The sequence below is a fragment of the Pristiophorus japonicus genome, chromosome 3 (assembly GCF_044704955.1).
Source record: "Pristiophorus japonicus isolate sPriJap1 chromosome 3, sPriJap1.hap1, whole genome shotgun sequence".
Taxonomy (NCBI): Eukaryota; Metazoa; Chordata; class Chondrichthyes; family Pristiophoridae; genus Pristiophorus; species Pristiophorus japonicus.
The window spans coordinates 107097076-107115909 of record NC_091979.1 but is presented as its reverse complement, the minus strand read 5'-3'; the positions used below and the strand labels follow the sequence as shown (position 1 = coordinate 107115909).

Here is an 18834-nt window from a genome sequence, read left to right as displayed (position 1 = left end):
AAGGACTTATTATTCCAGATCCCGAACTACATCTTGAAGGGTGGAAGTGTATTATTGCTCTAGTGCATTACTAGTAAACAGATCTGACTATTAATTTTAGACTCAATGGAACGGTCTGACAGAGTGGTACTACTGTTGTTCAGTGAGAAATGTGGTGGCGATTGCATGTGGCCTCTGGTATAATATAATCGCATTTAAGTGGTAAGTGTTAATTTTACAGCATTTTATTGCACTAATGATATGCACATCGGGGGCAGGTTTTGGTTTGTATGAGATTTTAAGCATGAATTCTCTACTCCCGCTAACCTGTTGCGTCAACATAAATTGGGCTACCAGAAGTGGAAAATACAAGAGAATTCTGTTCTGCCAATAGGGCACCCACTTTTGCACTGCCCTACTTTCTGCTTTTATTCTGTTGGAAACACCTGTCTATTTTTGAATAGGTGCTTGCAAATGAGGCACTTGTTATGTGGTGACATTAAACTTTAACGCCCTGTTTAAATTCCTCCAGTCCAGCTTCCATCATTCTCATAGACCAAAATAACATTAACCAAAGTCATTCCTCGTCCTCTCTATAGCATTGAACATGGTTGACCATGCCATCTTCCTCTTACATCTCTCCTCCACTATCCAGCTCTGTAGGAGTGTCCTTGCATGCGATTCCAAATTCGAATGTGGCCAGAGGAACTCTCTTCCCATCCCAAACACCCTAGTCCTCACTGACCTACATAGCCTCCCCACCCAATCCCCAAAGATTCAACTTTAAAATCTTTCGGGGGAGAAATGGACGGGTAAATGTTTTTGAATTGGGGTCTTTGTCTGAAAACAATGTGTGGGGTGGTATTGGAGGCATTATTTGCCTCTGCGGGATGGTCAGGGCCCAAGGCTTAGCACCACGCTGACGCGTCACAATGTCTCTCTCCTTCTTTTAAAGGGGAGGGCTGATGCGAACTCTGCAGCCACTTTCCTGGCACCCACTGGGCCACTAGAGAGGCTTTCAACCGGGCCAGCGGGGGGTGCCAGACTGCATGTCGTCAGCCTGGCTGAACCAGTGGCCGCCATTGTTGGGCTGACTGCAAAGTCGGCCGACAAAAAGCAGCGTGGAGGCCCCAACTGGTGAGAGACCACCAGCGGCAGGTCGGGGCCATAAAAGGCGCGACAGCCCGGGAGCAGCATAGAGGCCCTGGGAGCAGCGTGGAGCTACTGCAAGGTACAGCACGAGCTGGAGCAGGAGGGCGACGGCAGCGAAGAGTGACGTCATCAAGGTCCAGGCCAGTGATTGGAGCATGGGCAGATACAGCAGGAGCGGCAAGAGACTGTGGAGGGTGTGATCGAGGCCCAGGAGAGGTGCGAGTTTGGGGCCAGGGGCCCAGGGGCAGCATGGGCCAGCCCATATTGCGATGTGTGCATGCACTAGGCCCGTGCAGCAGAGCAGGTCTCCAATCATCTTGGATAATCCTTGCCACTGGACCAAGACCTAGCTCAGTCAAGCCCGTGTGGTGGCTGGTGTGCAACGGCCACCACACGTTAAAAAAATCCATGCACAGGCATCTTCCACCCTTTAGGATGTAGTTCAGGATCTGGAATATTAGGTCCTTCATTGAAACACCTGTGAACTCATCCCTTTTTGGCGTGGAAGCAAGCCATCCTCATTTCGAGGGACTGCCTATGATGATGAGGGTATGCTGTATCCAACACCAGCATTATTTTAATATTTAAACAGGGGTCCCATCATGCAGATAGGACCCTATTGCAATTTTCACGCAATTCAGTGGGACTACTGTTGAGGACAGGACCCGTACAGGAAACCTGGCATGGCAGTATGTTGTGAGTGTGTTTGGAGCATTATTTAAAAAGACACTTGCAATAGTTGGATCATAGGATTTGTTGTGGTACGAATTACTGGTTTCTCCTGTATTTTTGCAGAAATTGTTGAAGGCTTTTTGTGGAGTCAAGAAGCCTCTTAGAAGGTAAAATGAGAGGAGTTTTGGCTATCCCTATATAGTTGATGGAGGAGGTAGAGAAGAAGCAACAGCAGCAACAACATGGTGAACTATAACCTGTTGAGGAGGCAGCAGGAATTCTGCGGGGGAGCAAGATGACCATACCCTGCTCAGAGGGTCCATTCAATCACATACCTCAACTTCTCGGAGGAACAATTATTCCAAAGGCTGCAGTGCACTGCATCACCTGCTCCAATCTGACCTCAAGTCCAACATACAACGAGGGCATGCCTTGCCAGTGGCCATCAAAATTACGACAGCCCTGAACTTCTTTGTCTCTGGGCCCTTTCAGGCTAAAAAATGTGACATGGCGTATAACAGCCAATCTTTCCTCCATTGCTGTATTTGGCAGGTGAAAAATGGCTTATTTTGGAAGGCCAGCAAGTACATGACTTTCCCCCTGGACAGCAGATGCCAACGTGAGTGGGCGGTTGGCTTCTCAGAGATCACTGTTTTCGACGACGTGCAAAAGGTAATAGATTTCACACAGATGCTGATGTGTCCATGATGAGTGCAGCAAGCAGCGCGCAGGATGGGGAGGTGTCACAGAGCAGGAAAGTATCAGCAGGGTGACATTTTCTGGCAAACAAGGAAATTGCATAGATTTCCCTGTGCAAGGGAGAGACGGGCGATATTACGGAGGTGGAAATAGACAGTCTTAGTTATGCTGCGGATATGTGGTCGAAAGCTCATTTAGGGTCAAATATGACACCAAAGGAAGGCGAATGGAATGTTCGCCTTCATTGCAAGAGGGATGGAGTACAAAAGCAGGGAGGTCCTGCTGCAACTGTATAGGGTATTGGTGAGGCCGCACCTGGAGTACTGCGTGCAGTTTTGGTCACCTTACTTAAGGAAGGATATACTAGCTTTGGAGGGGGTACAGAGACGATTCACTAGGCTGATTCCGGAGATGAGGGGGTTACCTTATGATGATAGATTGAGTAGACTGGGTCTTTACTAGTTGGAGTTCAGAAGAATGAGGGGTGATCTTATAGAAACATTTAAAATCATGAAAGGGATAGACAAGATAGAGGCAGAGAGATTGTTTCCACTGGTCGGGGAGACTAGAACTAGGGAGCACAGCCTCAAAATACAGGGGAGCCAATTTAAAACCGAGTTGAGAAGGAATTTTTTCTCCCAGAGGGTTGTGAATCTGTGGAATTCTCTGCCCAAGGAAGCAGTTGAGGCTAGCTCATTGAATGTATTCAAATCACAGATAGATAGATTTTTAATCAATAAGGGAATTAAGGGTTACGGGGAGCGGGTGGGTAAGTGGAGCTGAGTCCACGGCCAGATCAGCCATGATCTTATTGAATGGCGGAGCAGGCTTGAGGGGCTAGATGGCCTACTCCTGTTCCTAATTCTTATGTTCTTATGTTCTTATGTTCAAACCTCAGACAGAAGTTGGGGAGAGAGATGGAGTCAGTGGCTCGGGAACAGAATTTGAAGCAGGGACCAAAAACAATGGTTTCAGTGTTCCCAATATTCAATTGGGATTATTCAATTAATAAATGCTGGCCTTGCTAGTGACGCCCACATCACAGGAACAAATTTAAAAATTAAACCTGAGTGTATCAGGTCATTAAACTACTTTCTGCAATACATTCATGTATTGGGGTGAGGCTGACTGTGGTGGCATACTCGGCTACCTCCCTCCAGGCCTGCTGCAGTGTTACATAGAAACATAGAAAATAGGTGCAGGAGCAGGCCATCCGGCCCTTCGAGCCTGCAGCACCATTCAATATGATCATGGCTGATCATGCAACTGCAGTACCCCATTCCTGCTTTCTCTCCATACCCCTTGATCCCTTTAGCCGTAAGGGCCACATCTAACTCCTTTTTGAATATATTTAACGAACTGGCCTCAACAACTTTCTGTGGTAGAGAATTCCACAGCTTCACAATTCTCTGAGTGAAGAAGTTTCTCCTCATCTCGGTCCTAAATGGCTTACCCCTTATCCTTAGACTGTGACCCCTGGTTCTGGACTTCCCCAACATCGGGAACATTCTTCCTGCATCTAACCTGTCCAATCCCGTCAGAATTTTATGTTTCTATGAGATCCCCTCTCATTCTTCTAAATTCCAGTGAATATAAGCCTAGTCGATCCAGTCTTTCTTCATATGTCAGTCCTGCCATCCCGGGAATCAGTCTGGTGAACCTTCGCTGCACTCCCTCAATAGCAAGAATGTCCTTCCTCAGATTAGGAGACCAACACTGTACACAATATTCAAGGTGTGGCCTCACCAAGGCCCTGTACAACTGCAGCAAGACTTCCCTGCTCCTATACTCAAATCCTCTTGCTATGAAGGTCAACATGCCAATTGCCTTCTTCACTGCCTGCTTTACCTGCATGCCAACTTTCAATGACTGATGTACCATGTCACCTAGATCTTGTTGCACTTCCCCTTTTCCTAATCTGTCACCATTCAGATAATATTCTGCCTTCATGTTTTTGCCACCAAAGTGAATAACCTCACATTTATCTACTTTGTACTGCAGCTGCCATGCATTTGCCCACTCACCTAACCTGTCCAAGTCACTCTGCAGCCTCTTAGCATCCTCCTCACAGCTCAGTATTCTAGTACTTCCTGCATACCCTCACTTGTCCAGAATTTTGAGGATGCAAGCTCTCTTTATATATGTTGAGCCCGCTTGAAATCTCAGCCCTCTCAATGGTAAGCAGTCCCTGAACACCTCCAAACATTTGGGCAGTTCACTTTCATTCCATAATGAGGCCCAAACACCGTTTTCAACAGGTGGATTGTCCCACCCATCGGTACCAATTATATATATATAGATACACATTTTATATTGCAACAGTTGCCATTTGCTGTATCTAAAACTATTTGAGATTGTATACTGACATCAGCACACAAGAAGTCTGCAATTAATTGCCTCAAGCCAAATTGTTAGCATTTCTCCACTTGTGGAAGTTTGAGCTCTCACAAGAACAGGTCAATTTCAAGCTGTTTCTACCGAAACATGATCTTTTCGGGCAGTACAACAGGAGAGGTCTTCATTGAACCTTTTATTATCTGTTTATTTTAAAGAAGGAGAATGGCTTTATTGCAGTAATGTAAAACAAAATCCTTTCATGTGATCTCAAACTGGATGACCCTTAAACAGTTCAAACCTGATATTATTCCAGGTCCCATGGTAAAGAAAGCATTTAAAAAGCTACACTTACCTTTTCCAGATGGGAAGAAACATTCCATTTCCACACTGCTACGGGAGTGCGATATGCAGAGGGTACTGCTGGGAACCAAACCTTCCAATGGAGGGCTTCTATCTGTTGTACGTACTAAGCACCAGCCGGGCCGTTCACTGGGTCTCTCCAATAGCTCAACAGTCTGTCCTATCTGGATGCTGAGTTCATTGCTGTTGTTTGCTATGAAGTCTTGTAGCACCACTGTCAATTCACAACCTCCAGAAAGCTGTTGGGGAAGAAATAAAAAGTGTTTTGAGATATTTCTGCAGTACTAAGCATTTGAATTAGGACAACATTGTTCAGTATTAAAAGTCTAGCAAAAAGGATGAAAGATTGCAGGTTTTCCATTGCATCTACTTGCTATTCTTATGAACTGTAAACAATATTTCCCTTGTGTGAAACAATGCTAAAATATCATGTTTAGAGGATACATTAACCTCTCTCCATTCACAGTTGACCAAACAAAACTAGCAACATATATAGAAAGGATGAGTTTCAACAACTGCATAGATTAAACCATTCTATCCCTGATATTAGACTGTGCAGGTTCCCCATTAATCAGAGCCAGCAGCCATTTCCCACTCTGGAAATATCCTGATCCTGTCAGTAATACATTTTGCATGATTTACATTCCACCTTCCATACACTGTGTCGAAAACTATTTGAGCTTTTATGCTGGCATCAGCACACAAGGCGTCTGCAATTAATTGTATCAACCCAGATTGTTAGCATTTCTTCACTTGAGGAAGTTTAAGCTCTCAAGGTCAGGTCAATTTCAAGCTGCTTCTACAGTAATGTGATCCTTTAAGGTAGTTTCTTTATTAAAAGAATGCTGTTGATCGGATAGGTGGTTCTCCCACTGTTGATAACATTCACAGATATACAGCTTGCAACCTCCGACGGCATTGTAGGGCTGGATTTTCCGGTCCTTTGCGCTCTGGGTTTCGCCCTGGAGTGGCGTGAAAGACGGCGTTCAGGTCTCCTGTGCCCCTTCGCAATCCTCCGGTTCATTTTTGGGGCAACGCTCAGCAACACTGCCGGGAAGAGCTGTGCCGGGTGTGCAACGCCTCTCATTGTGACACCGGCAGTAACTTGGCCACTTGCCCGATCCATCCGCCCGTTAGTACGCTTGCAGTGACCGCCTGGTGCAGTCCAGCCATGCCGGCAGCGGTGATGAAGGTAAAGTACTCCGAAGATAAGTGCGAGTGTTTGCCCTTTTAATTTTTTCAGCGGTTTGTGTTGTGGTGTGGGCAATGTTTTGGGAATGTTTTTGTGGGTTTTTTTTAAAAAAAGGTTATTGAGCTCCCCCGCCTCCCCAGGCCTCTCTCAGAGCACACGTGGCCCGGCACTTTAGTTTGCATTGTTCCCATTTTTGCGCCTCAAAAAGTGTACAATGCTTCCCTTCGTGCTGCGCCCCCTGATGGAGGGCCCAGATGGTGAAAATTCCTGACGAAAGCATAGACTATTCCTGACCGGTAACTTTCCCGCCCTGCCTCCGTTTTCGCCCCGAAAACAAAAAATCCTAATGTCATGTATTCAACTGTCATTGTAATCCATGTATCAACTGACCTAAGTTGTACACTGTGAGAACACTGACCACTAGGTGGTGAACTTGTGGGAAAAACTCCTAACCTGGACTTTCAGGTATAAAAGGGGAAGCTCCACCCACCTTCATCACTTCAGTGCTGGAATAAAGGTTACTGGTCACAGAGTGACCTTCTCTCAAGTATGGGCCTCATGTGCATTTGTACTGTATAGTAAGGACATATCATTGGCGACGAGAAACTGGGATTTAAACCACGCGAGCATGGCCACTAGCAGCACAGACGAGAGGTACTGTGTTGGTGATGATTGGGACGATTTTATTGAGAGACTACAGAAAAGTTTTGTCACTAAGGAATGGCTGGGACAGGATTCGGCCGACAAACACAGGGCTCATCTCCTGATAGTTTGTGGATCCAGGACGTACTCCCTGATGAAGGACCTTCTAGCGCCAGAGAAGCCGGTAGACAAGACTATTGAAGAGCTCAGTAAGTTGATCGGAGAACACTTTAAACTGGCAAGCAGCATGCACATGGCGAGACACCGGTTTTACACGCACCGGTAGTGAGAAGGGCAAAGCGTTCCAGACTTCGTGGCAGACCTCCGGTGACTGGCGAGCCGATGTAAGTTCCCAGATGCATGCAGAGCGGAGATGCTGCGAGACATGCTATTGTGGGTATCGGGCACGCTGGGGTTTTCAGGAAACTGATTGAGACCAAAGACTTGACCCTTGAAATGGGGGCTTTGATGGCCCAGACATTCATCTCAGGGGAGGAAGAGACCAGAATAATGTTTGACAAAAATCTTGGTTTAAATGCAGTAAATGGACAGGTAGTCAACATTGTTAACGCGGCACACAGTTCTCCAGGCAGACAAGGGCAATCGGACATGCCCGAGCATGCAGTCGAACCCAAAGGGGGAATTCAACAGAGACAATGGCGAGCTGAACGGCGATTCATGCCATTGTAAGACACAATTTGGCCATCAACACCTGTCAATGGTACGTTTAAGAACAGTTACAGAGACAGTCAGAGACGATCGACTGGAAATGGACCTTTTGTTTCCAACATGTTGGAGGTGTGGAGGCAAACACAAAGACAGAGCTTGCAGGTATCAGCAATATACCTGCAGAAATTGCAACGTCAGCGCTCACTTGGCGCGTATGTGCAGGAAGCCTGCCTGCAGCCAGGTTGATGTACGAGGAAGACGGGTCTGATGTAAGCCATACGAGGCCAAATGGACACTGGGGGAAATCGCTGGAAGCTGAAGTTCAGCGAGTTCATGTAGAGAACATATACAGTTCATATACCAGGACGCCAGCGATAATGATGAAAGTGCTCCTCAATGGCATCCTAGTATCAATGGAGCTAGACACGGGGGCCAGCCAGTCCCTGATGAGTATCAAACAGTTCGACAAGTTGTGGCCGTCCAAGGCCAGGAGGCCAAAATTATTGCCGATTGACGCACAGCTACGGACATATACAAAGGAGATCATTCCGGTGCTAGGCAGCACCACAGTCGTCATGACCCACAAAGATTTGGAGAACAGGTTGCCACCCTGAATTGTCCCGGGGGACAGTCCCACATTGCTGGGAAGAAGTTGGCTTGCTGTCATGAACTGGAAATGGGGCGATGTCAATGCAATTTCTTCTGTGGAGCGAATATCATGCTCACAGGTCCTGGACAAATTTGACTCACTATTTCAACCCGGCAATGGCACTTTCAAGGGGACCAAGGTAGTGATTCACATAAACCTGGAAGCCAGGCCAGTACACCACAAGGCCAGAGCGGAGCCGTACGTGATGCGGGAAAATATAGAAGGCGAATTGGACCGCCTGCTGAGGGAAGGCATCATCTCGCCAGTCGAATTCAGTGACTGGGCGAGCCCGATTGTGTCGGTGCTCAAGGCAGATGGGCTGGACAGGATATGTGGTGATTACAAAGCCACCATCAATCGGGTGTCACTCCAAGACCAGTACTCGCTAGCGAGAGCGGAGGATCTCTTTGCGACGCTATCCGGTGGCAAACCTTTTTCAAAATTGGACGTGACCTCAGCTTACATGACCCAGGAGCTGGTGAATGAGTCGAAGAAGCTGACCACCATCACGACACACAAGGGGTTGTTTGAGTACAACAGATGTCCATTCGGGATTCGCTCGGCCGCCGCGATCTTTCAACGAAACATGGAAAGTCTCCTCAAGTCGATTCCAAGGACGGTGGTTTTTCAAGACGACATCCTCATCACGGGTTGCGATACTGAAGAACACCTTCACAACCTGGAGGAGGTGCTATGCAGACTGGACCGGGTAGGGCTGCGATTGAAAAAGGCGAAGTGCGTCTTCCTAGCTCCAGAGGTAGAATTCCTGGGGATGAGGGTAGCAGCAGACGGGATCAGACTTAATGCGTCCAAAACGGAAGTGATGCAGAGAGCATCCAGACCCCGTAACACGACGGAGCTGGGTTCATTCCTGGGGCTCCTGAACTATTTTGGTAACTTTCTTCCCAAATTGAGCACACTGTTAGAGCCGCTACATGTGCTCCTATGCAAAGGTCGCAAATGGGTCTGGGGGGACAGCCAGGAAAGGGCTTTTGATAGAGCACGCAATTTGTTATGCTCCAACAATCTGTTAACGCTATATGACCCATGTAAGAAACTTGTTTTAATGTGCGATGCATCGTCCTATGGTGTCGGGTGTGTGTTGCAGCATGTTAATGCCAAGGGTCAGTTACAGCCAGTAGCTTATGCCTCCAGAAGTCTGTCCCAGGCAGAAAGGGGCTATGGGATGGTAGAAAAAGAAGCGCTTGCATGTGTATATGCAGTTAAAAAAAAAAAATGCACCAGTACTTGTTTGGCAGGAAATTTGAACTGGAGACAGATCACAAATCCCTTACGTCCCTTTTGGCCGACAACAAGGCCATAAATGCAAATGCGTCGGCCCACATACAGAGGTGGGCACTCACGTTAGCTGCCTATGACTATACAATTCGGCACAGACTGGGCACTGAAAACTGTGCTGATGCACTCAGCAGGCTCCCACTAGCCACCACCGAGGGGGCAACCAAGCATGCTGCTGAGATGGTCATGGCTGTTGAAGCTTTCGAAAGCGAAGGCTTGCCCATGACAGCCCATCAGATCAAAGTCTGGACTAATAGAGACCTGCTACTGTCTTTCGTCAAGAAATGTGTCCTGAATGGAGACTGGGCAGCCACGTACGGGGCATGCCCTGAGGAATTTAAGCCATTTCACAGGCGCAAGGATTAACTCTCGATTCAGGCCGATTGCCTACTATGGGGGAACCGAGTAGTCATGCCCCAGATGGGCAGAGAGGCGTTCATCCGAGAACTCCACAAGGAGCACCCGAGCATCGTCATGATGAAGGCAATTGCCAGATCACATGTTTGGTGGCCAGGGATAGATGCAGACCTGGAACTTTGTATTTGCAGGTGCAACACGTGTGCCCAGCTGGGCAATGCGCCCAGTGAAGCCCCCCTTAGCCCCTGGTCCTGGCCCGCCAAGCCATGGTCACGCATCCATGTGGACTACGCAGGTCCTTTCATGGGAAAAATGTTTTTGGTTGTAGTAGATGCCTACTCCAAATGGATCGAATATGATATTCTCAATTCAAACACATCCTCTGCCACGGTAGAAAGTCTACGGGCAATGTTCAAATAAAGTGCTGGAATAAAGGTAACTGGTCACAGAGTGACCTTCTCTCAAGTATGGGCCTCGTGTGCATTTGTACTGTATAGTAAGGACATATCACCTAAAATCCAGCCCATGGTAACTAGGCTGTATTGATCTGATAAGATTTATTTAAGATCTGCATCAAACAAACAAGGGAGGTCACAATTTTCTGTTGGAGCACTGTTCTGCTGAAACCTTATGATTACTATAAAAATCCCATTAGGTTTTCAGGATTGCAATCCAGAGGGCTTTTTCTAAAAGCCATATAAAATGAAGTATACTTAATGGATAACTGTGAAATACAAGGATTATCTTCTCAGACAAGCCACACAAGTTTCAGTCTCTGAAAATCCTCTGCTATTCCAAGGGACCCCTGCTGTAAATGTGGCAGCAACCGAGCAGAAATTTTTAGAAAACAGCAAAGGACAACTAAAAAAATAATAAAGAGCAAGAGCTTCTACAGGTATATAGAAAGGAAGAGAATAGCTAAAGTAAACATTGGTCCCCGAGAGAATGAGACTGGGGAGTTAATAATGGGAAACAGGGAAATGGCAGAGATTTTGAACAAATATTTTGTATCATTCTTCACGGTAGAAGACACTAAAAGCATTCCAATAATTGATAGTCAAGGGGCTTTTGGGAGGGAGGAACTTAAAACAATCACGAGAGAAACTAATGGGACTAAGGGTGGACAAATCTCCTGGACCTAATAGCCTGCATTCTAGGGTCTTAAAAGAAGTAGCTCCAGAGATAGTGAATACATTGGTTGTAATCTACCAAAATTCGCTGGATTCTGGAGAGGTCCCAGCAGATTGTAAAACCGCAAATGTAACGCGGCTATTTAAGAAAGGAAGGATTCAGAAAGCAGGAAACTGTAGACCAGTTAGCCTACAACTGTCATTGGGAAAATGCTGGAGTCCATTCGTAAGGAAGTACCTGTTGTAGCAGGACATTTAGACAATCATAATTCAATCAAGCAGAGCCAGCATGATTTTTTGAAAGGGAAATCTTGTTTAACAAATTTGCTGGAGTTCTTTGAGGATGTAATGAGCAGGGTGGATAAAGGGGAACCAGTAGATGTTGTGTATTTGGATTTCCAGAAGGCATTTGATAAGGTGCCACATAAAAGGTTACCGCACAAGATAAGAGCACATGGGGTTAGGGGTAATATATTAGCATGGATAGAGGATTGGCTAACTAACAGAAAACAGAGTGTCAGGATAAATGGGTCATTTTCAGGCAAACAATAACTAGTGGGGTGTCACGGGGCTCAATGTTGGGGCCTCAACTATTTACAATCTATATTAATGACTTGGATGAAGTGACCAAGTGTAATGTAGCCAAATTTGCTGATGATACAAAGATATGTGGGAAAGCAAGTTGTGAGAACACAAATAATCTGCCAAGGGATATAGTAGGCTAAGTGAGTGGGCAAAAAATTTGGCAGATGGAGTATAATGTGGAAAAATGTGAGGTTATTCACTTTGGTAGGAAAAATAAAAAAGCAAATTATTATTTAAATGGAGAGAGATTACCAAATGCTGAGGTACAGAGGGATCTGGGGGTCCTTGTACATGAAACACAAAAAGTTAGTATGCCAGTACAGCAAGTAATTCGGAAGGCAAATGGAATGTTGGCCTTTATTGCAAGGGGAATGGAGTATAAAGTAGGGAAGTCCTGCTACAACTGTTAGTGAGACCACATCTGGAGTACTGCAATGATGCAGTCCAGCAGATGCCAGTGCTTGGAGCGAGGGTGCTGCCATAAAGCCTTATAATTGTCTTTCTGATGGAACGGGCCATGACAAGGTTATGACAAGGCCATGTTCTAAGCATTTCATCAGGAGGAGGATACTGTTGGAGTTGATTTTCCCGACCTCCTCTGTGCCAATCACACCTCCCCAGAGGTCTGTGTCCTTTCCAACTCTGGCATTAAAGTCACCCAGGAGGATCAGCTTGTCATCTGTTGTTACTCAGGATAGCTATTGTTCGAGGCTGGAGTAGAACTCCTCTTTGGTCTCGTCTGTAGCTTCCAGTGTTCCTTAGCCTTCCCCTGCCCACCGGGTCTCGCTTAAGGCGGCGCTGTCGATATCGAATTGTCTGAGCTCCCGGGCAACAATAGCAGCCGTTCCGGTCTGTTGCTGTTGGGGTTTCCCATGAAGGTCCTGAGCGTGGGACCGCAAGGACGTGCGCATCACCCATGCCATGAAGGAGCGGACGACTGCTGGACAGACCACCACCTAATCCGCTCTGTCATCACTATCAACGTAACTGCAAAACAGCGTGGTAACAGAAACAATGCCGCAGGAAAATCAACACTGGAGCAGTCCACAACCCAGCTAAGAAAGCACTATTCATGCCAAACTGGCGATTCCCAGTGACCCAGAGACACAGAGTATTCACAGCGCCTGGTCTGCCCTTAAGGCCTCCATAATTAGCATCTGCGAAGAAACGCTTGGTCACTCGATCAGGAAACACCAAGACTGGTTCAACGAGAAAGACCCAGGAGCTAATAAGCCGCTAGCGCAAGGCATTCTTGAACTGGTAACAGCAATACAACTCGAGAGCAAGAAAGCAGCTCTACAGACGTCTGAAGGTCGAGGTCCAACAAAAAACTCACAACCCAAAGAACAAATGGTGGGTGCAGAAAGCGCAGGAGATCCAGCAACTAGCCGACAACCACAACACGCGTGGATTCTTCAGCGCAGTCAAGATCACCTAAGGCCCAAGCATCCAAACCCTACCCCACTGCTAGCCAGGAACAGAGAGTTACTCATAAGGACAGAGAGGCAGTCAGTGCTCGCTGGAAGGAGCACTTCGAAGACACTGTCTTCGATGTGAATGTCCTCGACTCCATCCCGCAGCATGCTACTCGCCATCATCTCAGCACAACCCCAGCCCGGCATGTGGTAGAAAAGGCCATCCATCAACTGAAAAACCACAAGGCTTCAGGAGCACGTGGAAGCCCCACCGAAGCACTAAAACATGGCGGAGAAGCACTTTTGGCGCGAATACATGATCTCATTTCTCTCATCTGCAAGGAGGAGTGCATGCCAGGGGATCTGAGAGATGCGGTAATCGTGACCATCTTCAAGAAAGACGACCAGTCCGATTGCGGTAACTGCAGAAGAATTTCCCTGCTGTTTGCCACAGGGAACGTTATCGCAAGAATCCTCCTCAATCGCCTTCTCCCTGTGGCTGAAGAACTCCTCCCAGAGTCGCAATGAGGATTCCGCCCACTAAGGAGCACATTGGATATGATCTTCACCGCGCGGCAAATCCAAGAGAAATGCAGGGAACAGCACCAATCCTCGTACATGGCTTTCTTCGACCTCACAAAGGCCTTCGACACTGTCAACCGTGAGGGATTCTGGAGCGTTCTCCTCAAATTCGGCTGCCCCCAAAAGTTTGTCACCATTCTTCGCTTGCTTCACGACAACATGCAAGCTGTGATTCTGACCAATGGATCCACCACAGACCCAATTCACGTTTGGACTGGGGTCAAGCAAGGCTTTGTCATTGCACCAACGCTCTTCTTGATTTTCCTTGCTGCATTACTCAGTAAGCTCCCTGCTGGAGCGGAGCTAATCTACAGAACAAACAGGAAACTGTTCAACCTCTGCCACCTGCAGGCCAGATCCAAGGTCGTCCCATCCTGTATCACTGATTTACAGTATGCAGACGACGCCTGCGTCTGCGCACACTCGGAGGCCGAACTCCAAGCCATCGTCAACACCTTCACCGAAGTGTACGAGAGCATGGGCCTTACACTAAACATCCGTAATACAAAGGTCCTCCAACAACCTGCCCCCACCACACAACACTGCCCCCCGATTACCAAAATCCACAAAGAGGCCTTGAACAAAGTGGACCATTTTCCCTACCTTGGGAGCCTACTGTCAACAAGCGCAGGCATTGATGATGAAGTCCAACACTGCCTTCAGTGTGCCAGTGCAGCCTTCTGTCGCTTGAGGAAGTGAGTGTTTGAAGACAGGACCTTAAACCCGGCACCAAGCTCATGGCCTACATTGCAGTAGTGCTACCCGCACTCCTATATGTCTCAGAGACATGGACTATGTACAGCAGGCACCTCAAAGCACTGGAGAAGTACCACCAACGCTGCCTCTGCAAGATCCTGCAAATCCATTGGCAGGATAGGTGCACCAACATCAGCATTCTCACTCAGGTCAACATCCACAGCATCGAAGCACTGACCACGCTCGATCAGCTCCGCTGGACAGGCCACATCATCTGCATGTCTGACACGAGACTCCCAAAACAAGCGCTCGACTCGGTGCTCCGACACAGCAAGCGAGCCCTACGTGGGCAGAGGAAACGCTTCAAGGACACCCTCAAAGCCTCCTTGAAAAAGTGCAACATCCCCATCAACACCTGGAAGTCCCTGGCCCAAGACTGCCCAAAGTGGAGGAAAAGCATCCGGGAAGGCGCCGAACACCTCGAGAGCAAGCTAAATCCAAGCATAAACAGCGCAAGGAGCGCATGGCAACCCAAGCACCCCACCCACCCGTTTCTTTAAGCACTGTCTGCCCCACCTGTGACAGAGACTGTAGATCCCACATAGAACTCATTTTTAGTGTGGAAGCAAGTCATCCTTGATTCCGAGGGACTGCCTAAGGGAGAGAGGAATACTGCATACAGTTTTGGCCTCCTTATTTAAAGAGGGATATACTTGCATTGAAGGCAGTTCAAAGAAGGTTCACGAAGATGATTCTTGAGATGAAGGGGTTGTCTTATGAAGAAAGGTTGAACAGGTTGGGTCTAAACTCATTGGAGTTTAGAAGAATAAAAGGTGATCTTATTGAAATGTATAAGATTCTGAGGGGGCTTGACAGGGTAGATTCATAGAGGGTGTTTCCCCTTGTGGGGGAATCTAGAACTAGGCAGCACAGTTTCAGAATAAGGGGTCGCCCATTTAAAACGGAAATGAGGAGCAATTTCTCTCTCAGAGGGTCGTGAATCTTTGGAATTCTCTACCCCAGAGAGCTGTGGAGGCTGGATCACTGAATCTATTTAAGGTAGAGATAGACAGATTTTTGACTGTTAAGGGAGTCAATGGTTATGGGGAGCGGGCTGGGAAGTGGAGATGAGGCCAAGATCAGATCAGCCATGATCTTATTGAATGGCAGAGCAGGCTTGAGAGACCAAATTTCTTATGTTCTTATGTAGAATTGTTGTAATCTCAGTTGGGACCTAGATACACTGGATGTCAGTTTTAAGCCACAGTTTCTAGGATGGCCTTGTGAACGGTTGAACCTCCACCTACTTCTACAAGACCATCAGTGTGAGGAAAGGTTAGGAGCACTATAGTTAAGAATTTCCACCCCTTGACCCTTAGTTGGGACCTGGCATAGTCATGATGGAGGTATGCTTGGGCTCATCAGACAGACTTCATCAAAGCAGAAAGAATTGGGGCCCACCAATAGGTCCAGGTGAGGGATGGGGGTTTGGCTGGTGTGGGGGCGGGTGGGGGGGGGAGGATTTTTAAAGCAGCCCCTCCAAAGAGGTCCACTGGGATATCAAACCATAGCTTTCTGGAGGAGGGATATACAGGGCAAATCTTCCACCTCAGGCCAGCCTGCCATGTCTTCACTGACCCTGCGAACTTTGGCAGGGTCAGCGGTGGAACTAAGAGACAGGCGTGATCCCAGCGTAATTGCTGGGATTGTGCCCATGGAGATTTCCTGAGCTTTATAGTTTTATTCATAAATAGCATAAAACAGGTTATTCTATTCATACCACAACCATTCCAGTACTCTTGTGTATTAATATGTCGCACCAACTCCCGGTCTCCCATCACCTACATTGTCTCTTGGTGCAGCAATGTTTCAAATTTAAAATCCTTGTGGTAAAATCTACCCACTTTCTCACCCCTCCTTATCTCTGTAACCTTTTCTAGCCCGACAACCCTCCTCGAACTCTGGCCTCATGAAACAAAAACATAGAAATTTACAGCGTAGAAGGAGGCCATTTCGGCCCATCGTGTCCGCGCCAGCCGACAAAGAGCCACAAGGCCCTCGTTCAGCAGCAGCCCTGAAGGTTACATATAAACCTATGAACAGTGAACAATGATGGAGAGGTAAAGAGCATCCAGCCCAACCAGTCCGCGACACCCAACTGCGATATCCCATGTATCGCAACATTTTATAATCTATCTCACCCTGAGCCATGTGATCTCCTGGGAGAGGCAAAAAAAACAGATAAAAACCCAGGCCAATTGGGGAAAGAAATCTGGGAAAATTCCTCTCCGACACATCCAGGCAATCAAAACTAGTCCAAGAGACCACTCTGGCCGTATTAGATTCCCTGAAGTACTTACCATCGTATCGGCACCAGCCAACAAGAGGTTATCCAGTCTAATCCCACTTACCAGTTCTAGGTCCGTAACTCTGCAGGTTACGGCACTTCAAGTGCACATCCAAGCACTTTTAAATGTGGTGAGGGTTTCTGCCTCTACCACCTTTCCAGGCAGTGAGTTCCAGACCCCCACAATCCTTTGCAGAAAATGCTAGTGGGAGTTGTGTACAGACCACCAAATAGTCGTAGTGAGGTTGGGGACGGCATCAAACAAGAAATTAGGGATGCGTGCAATAGCAGTTATCATGGGTGACTATAATCTACATAAAGATTGGGCTAACCAAACTGGTAGCAATACGGTGGAGGAGGATTTCCTGGCGTGTATTAGGGATGGTTTTCTAGACCAATATGTCGACAACCAACTAGAGAGCTGGCCATCCTAGACTGGGTGATGTGTAATGAGAAAGGCTAATTAGCAATCTTGTTGTGCGAGGCCCTTTGAGGAAGAGTGACCATAATATGGTAGAATTCTTTATTAAGAAGGAGACTGAAACAGTTACTTCAGAGACCAGAGTCCCGAACTTAAAGAAAGGTAACTTCGATGGTATGAGATGTGAATTGGCTAGAATAGAATGGCGAATGATACTTAAAGGATTGACGGTGGATAGGCAATGGCAAACATTTAAAGATCACATGGATACACTTCAACAACTGTACATCCCTGTCTGGAGTAAAAATAAAAAGAGGAAGGTGCTCAACCGTGGCTAACAAGGGAAATTAAGGACAGTGTTAAATCAAAGGAAGAGGCATATAAATTGGCCAGAGAAAGCAGCAAACCTGAGGACTGGGAAAAGTTTAGAATTCAGCAGAGGAGGACAAAGGATTTAATTAGGAGGGGGAAAATAGAGTATGAGAGGAAGCTTGCTGGGAACATAAAAACTGACTGCAAAAGCTTCTATAGATATGTGAACAGAAAAAGATTAGTGAAGACAAACGTAGGTCCTTTGCAGTCAGAATCAGGTAAATTTATAACGGGGAACAAAGAAATGACAGACCAATTGAACAAATACTTTCGTTCTGTCTTCACGAAGGAAGACACAAATAACCTTCCGGAAATACTAGGGGACCAAAGGTCTAGTGAGAAGGAGGAAGTGAAGGAAATCCTTATTAGTCAGGAAATTGTGTTAGGGAAATTGATGGGATTGAAGGCCGATAATTCCCCAGGCCTGATAGTTTGCATCGCAGAGTACTTAAGGAAGTGGCCCTAGAAATAGTGGATGCATTGGTGATCATGTTCCAACAATCTATTGACTCTGGATCAGTTTCTATGGACTGGACGGTAGCTAATGTAACACCACTTTTTAAAAAAGGAGGGAGAGAAAATGGGGAATTATAGACTGGCTAGCCTGACATCAGTAGTGGGAAAAATGTTGGAATCAATTATTAAAGAAGAAATAGCAGCGCATTTGGAAAGCAGTGTCAGGATCGGTCCAAGTCAGCATGGATTTATGAAAGGAAATCATGCTTGACAAATCTTCTGGAATTTTTTGAGGATGTTTCCAGTAGAGTGGTCAAGGGAGAACCAGTGGATGTGGTGTATTTGGACTTTCAAAAGGCTTTTGATAAGGTCCTACACAAGAGATTGGTGCGCAAAATTAAAGCACATGGTATTGGGGGTAATGTATTGTCTTGGATAGAGAACTGGTTGGCAGACAGGAAGCAGAGAGTCGGGATAAATGGGTCCTTTTCAGAATGGCTGGCAGTGACTAGTGGGGTGTCGCAAGGTTCAGTGCTGGGTCCCCAGCTATTTACAATATACATTAATGATTTAGATGAAGGAATTGAATGTAATATCTCCAAGTTTGCAGATGACACTAAGTTGGGTGGCGGTGTGAGCTGTGAGGAAGATGCTAAGAGGCTGCAGGGCGACTTGGATAGGTTAGGTGAGTGGGCAAATAGATGGCAGATGCGGTAAAATGTAGATAAATGTGAGGTTATTCATTTCGGTGGCAAAAACAGGAAGGCAGATTATTATCTGAATGATGACAGATTAGTAAAAGGGCGGGGGCGGGCTGCAACGA

General features: G+C 46.8%; 1 protein-coding gene across 1 annotated transcript in view; it reads right to left on the bottom strand.

The window, feature by feature from the left end:
• The window catches only part of kalrna (kalirin RhoGEF kinase a), a 989478-nt gene that overhangs the window by 270269 nt on the left and 700375 nt on the right, over positions 1–18834 (bottom strand). Inside the window, exon 35 of the mRNA XM_070875649.1 lies at positions 5192–5438. Coding sequence (XP_070731750.1) covers positions 5192–5438 — 247 coding nt within the window. The remainder of the gene's footprint in view (positions 1–5191; positions 5439–18834) is intronic.